Here is a 4,373-nt window from a genome sequence, read left to right on the forward strand (position 1 = left end):
AGGGATCCTGGATTTCCTATGTGATGCCCAGATGATCTTGCTTGTTTTCTTTTGGAGACTTATGATGGTGCGTAGAGGACCAATTATTACTGTTGTTGTGATTCATCCACAATGCTGGTGACATCAGCAGACTTTGAGGTGAATTGGTGGCAAAGAGAATCCGACTATTTGCTGCTCAGAACACCTGGATTCTTGATCAGGGATGATTAATGGCGGATTCACCTCAAATATCAGTGGTGGGAGCTCAGATTGTGTTTTAGAGATCACAGCCTTAGTGCTGATGGGGAAAGGCTGGTTGAACACGGGCGCTGGTGTTGATGGGGAAGGATTCATTAGACACATAGGCTTTGGTATTGATGGAAAATGGTACATGGAACACTTAATCTCTGGTGTTGATGGGGAAGGGCTCGTTAGACACATAGGCTTTGGTGTTGATGGGGAAGGGTTCGTTAGACACATAGGCTTTGGTGTTGATGGGGAAGGGTTCGTTAGACACATAGGCTTTGGTGTTGATTGGGAAGGGCTCGTTAGACACATAGGCTTTGGTGTTGATGGGGAAGGGTTCGTTAGACACATAGGCTTTGGTGTTGATGGGGAAGGGTTCATTAGACACATAGGCTTTGGTGTTGATGGAGAAGGGTTCGTTAGACACATAGGCTGTGGTGTTGATGGGGAAGGGTTCGTTAGACACATAGGCTTTGGTGTTGATGGGGAAGGGTTCGTTAGACACATAGGCTGTGGTGTTGATGGGGAAAGGTTCGTTAGACACATAGGCTGTGGTGTTGATGGGGAAGGGTTCGTTAGACACATAGGCTGTGGTGTTGATGGGGAAGGGTTCGTTAGACACATAGGCTGTGGTGTTGATGGGGAAGGGCTCGTTAGACACATAGGCTGTGGTGTTGATGGGGAAAGGTTCGTTAGACACAAAGGCTTTGGTGTTGATGGGGAAAGGTTCGTTAGACACATAGGCTGTGGTGTTGATGGGGAAGGGTTCGTTAGACACATAGGCTTTGGTGTTGATGGGGAAGGGTTCGTTAGACACATAGGCTTTGGTGTTGATGGGGAAGGGTTCGTTAGACACATAGGCTGTGGTGTTGATGGGGAAGGGCTCGTTAGACACATAGGCTTTGGTGTTGATGGGGAAGGGCTCGTTAGACACATAGGCTTTGGTGTTGATGGAGAAAGGTTCATTAGACACATAGGCTTTGGTGTTGATGGGGAAAGGCTCGTTAGACACATAGGCTGAGGTGTTGATGGGGAAGGGCTCGTTAGACACATAGGCTGTGGTGTTGATGGGGAAGGGTTCGTTAGACACAAAGGCTTTGGTGTTGATGGGGAAAGGTTCGTTAGACACATAGGCTGTGGTGTTGATGGGGAAGGGCTCGTTAGACACATAGGCTGTGGTGTTGATGGGGAAGGGCTCGTTAGACACATAGGCTGTGGTGTTGATGGGGAAGGGCTCGTTAGACACATAGGCTGTGGTGTTGATGGGGAAAGGTTCGTTAGACACAAAGGCTTTGGTGTTGATGGGGAAGGGTTCGTTAGACACATAGGCTGTGGTGTTGATGGGGAAGGGCTCGTTAGACACATAGGCTGTGGTGTTGATGGGGAAGGGCTCGTTAGACACATAGGCTGTGGTGTTGGTGGGGAAGGGCTCGTTAGACACATAGGCTGTGGTGTTGATGGGGAAGGGTTCATTAGACACATAGGCTGTGGTGTTGGTGGGGAAGGGTTTGTTGCACATGCAGGACTCTTGGGTGATGGACGGCTGGATCTCGAATGGCGTGTTTGAGACATTTTCCCATGTGTTGATGGGGAATTGCTCATCGGACACTAGGTCTGAGCACTTGTAGCTCTCTGAAGCTAAAAGAGACACCAATTCAGACAATTAGCAGCAAGAATTTCAGCATTACATGTATTCTGGTTCTGTATATCATGCTCATATTCTGATTCTGTGGATCACAAGCTCATGTTCTGGTTATGTATATCATGCTCACACTCTGATTCTGTGTATCATGCTCACACTTTGTTTATGTGGATCATGCTCACACTTTGGTTCTGTGTATCATGCTCCCGCTCTGTTTCTGTGGATCATGCTCATGATCTGGTTCTGTGTATCAGGCTCCCGCTCTGTTTCTGTGGATCATGCTCACGCTGTGGTTCTGTGTATCATGCTCACACTCTGGTTCTGTGTATCATTCTCACGCTCTGGTTCTGTGTATCATTCTCACGCTCTGGTTCTGTGTATCATGCTCACGATCTGGTTCTGTGGATCATGCTCACGCTCTGGTTCTGTGTATCATTCTCACGCTCTGGTTCTGTGTATCATGCTCACGATCTGGTTCTGTGGATCATGCTCACGCTCTGGTTCTGTGTATCATTCTCACGCTCTGGTTCTGTGTATCATGCTCACTATCTGGTTCTGTGGATCATGCTCACAATCTGGTTCTGTGGATCATGCTCACACTTTGGTTCTGTGGATCATGCTCACGCTGTGGTTCTGAGTACATGCTCACGCTGTGGTTCTGTGTATCAGGCTCACGCTCTGGTTCTGTGTATCATACTCACGCTTTGGTTATGTGGATCATGAGCTCATGCTGTTTTTGTGTATCATTCTCACGCTCTGGTTCTGTGTATCATGCTCACACTCTGGTTCTGTGTATCATGCTCACGATCTGGTTCTGTGGATCATGCTCACGATCTGGTTCTGTGGATCATGCTCACACTTTGGTTATGTAGATCATGAGCTCACGCTCTGGTTCTGTGTATCATGAGCTCACGCTGTTTTTGTGGATCATGCTCACACACTGGATCTTTGGATCAGTACCTTGCTTTTTGCTTGCATCTGACTCCATGCGGTGCCCCAGGCTGAGTGGCTGGACCTCCTTTGTTGGTGTTGAACGATACTCATACCCTGCTCCACTGCACTGGCATCGTGCCAGGTATGAGGAGGTCATGATTCCCTTCTACAAGCACAAAATGCACACACCCTGTAACCTCTAGGACTAGGAGGCTTTCATCCACTCACACAACCATCTCCAGGACTACATGATTGGAGAGGTTTGGGGTAGGGGGGAAAGGTTGGTGGAAGGGTGGGAAGATGTAGTGGGGGGGGGTCTCATCAGTTGGGGGAAGGGTGGGGAGAGCTTGGGGGAGGAAGGATGTAATAAACACTCACAAAGATGTTTCCCACTGACGGGCTGAAGGTGAATCATTCCTGGAGATGTTACAGGACTTAGGACACTGCCCTTGGCCCTGAGTAGCTGCCATTTATACCCCGGGCAGAATGAGGTCACAATGTTGCCGATTATAGGCTGTGACCTCACAATGCTGGGGGCCTTCTATAATCCTCCCCTACATCACACTGCACGGTGTACTGATACTATCAAATACAGTGAGAGATCGCTGTGTAACTTATACTGAGAGTAATAAGCTGAGAGTTAGCTGTGTAACTTATACTGAGAGTAATACGCTGAGAGATAGCTGTGTAACTTATACTGAGAGTAATAAGCTGAGAGATAGCTGTGTAACTTATACTGAGAGTAGTAAGCTGAGAGATAGCTGTGTAACTTATACTGAGAGTAAAAAGCTGAGAGATAGCTGTGTATCTTATACTGAGAGTAATAAGCTGAGAGATAGCTGTGTATCTTATACTGAGAGTAGTAAGCTGAGAAATAGCTGTGTAACATATACTGAGAGTAATAAGCTGAGAAATAGCTGTGTAACTTATACTGAGAGTAATAAGCTGAGAAATAGCTGTGTAACTTATACTGAGAGTAATAAGCTGAGAGATAGCTGTGTAACTTATACTGAGAGTAGTACGCTGAGAGATAGCTGTGTAACTTATACTGAGAGTAATAAGCTGAGAGATAGCTGTGTAACTTATACTGAGAGTAATAAGCTGAGAGATAGCTGTGTAACTTATACTGAGAGTAGAAAGCTGAGAAATAGCTGTGTAATTTATACTGAGAGTAATAAGCTGAGAGATAGCTGTGTAATTTATACTGAGAGTACTAAACTGAGAGATAGCTGTGTAATTTATACTGAGAGTACTAAGCTGACAGATAGCTGTGTAACTTATACTGAGAGTAATAAGCTGAGAGATAGCTGTGTATCTTATACTGAGAGTAGAATGCTGAGAAATAGCTGTGTAACTTATACTGAGAGTAATAAGCTGATAAATAGCTGTGTAATTTATACTGAGAGTAGTAAGCTGAGAGATAGCTGTGTAACTTATACTGAGAGTAATAAGCTGAGAGATAGCTGTGTAACTTATACTGAGAGTAGAACGCTGAGAGATAGCTGTGTAACTTATACTGAGAGTAATAAGCTGAGAAATAGCTGTGTAACTTATACTGAGAGTAAAAAGCTGA

At 45.7% G+C, this 4,373-nt stretch overlaps 1 protein-coding gene across 1 annotated transcript; it reads right to left on the reverse strand.

Annotated features, from left to right (window-relative positions):
• Positions 1 to 296: 296 nt before the first annotated feature.
• On the reverse strand, positions 297 to 3,275 carry LOC142482998 (uncharacterized). Its single transcript, XM_075583103.1, has 3 exons — positions 3,179 to 3,275; positions 2,828 to 2,966; positions 297 to 1,863 (listed from the first exon to the last, which is right to left on the reverse strand). Exons 2-3 carry the CDS (start codon positions 2,955 to 2,957, stop codon positions 380 to 382), a joined length of 1,614 nt encoding a protein of 537 aa, XP_075439218.1. The 5' UTR covers positions 2,958 to 2,966; positions 3,179 to 3,275; the 3' UTR covers positions 297 to 379.
• Positions 3,276 to 4,373: the final 1,098 nt, after the last annotated feature.

Source organism: Ascaphus truei, unplaced genomic scaffold (assembly GCF_040206685.1).
Source record: "Ascaphus truei isolate aAscTru1 unplaced genomic scaffold, aAscTru1.hap1 HAP1_SCAFFOLD_286, whole genome shotgun sequence".
In the NCBI taxonomy this organism is placed as follows: domain Eukaryota; kingdom Metazoa; phylum Chordata; class Amphibia; order Anura; family Ascaphidae; genus Ascaphus; species Ascaphus truei.

What these genes read in the sequence shown, in the direction of transcription:
- LOC142482998 (XM_075583103.1), bottom strand. Translation starts at nt 2,957, where the DNA reads ATGACCTCCTCATACCTGGCACGATGCCAGTGCAGTGGAGCAGGGTAT. An exon ending in AGATGCAAGCAAAAAGCAAG is followed by an intron (nt 1,864 to 2,827) that starts GTACTGATCCAA and finishes TGTCTCTTTTAG; the next exon opens with CTTCAGAGAGCTACAAGTGC.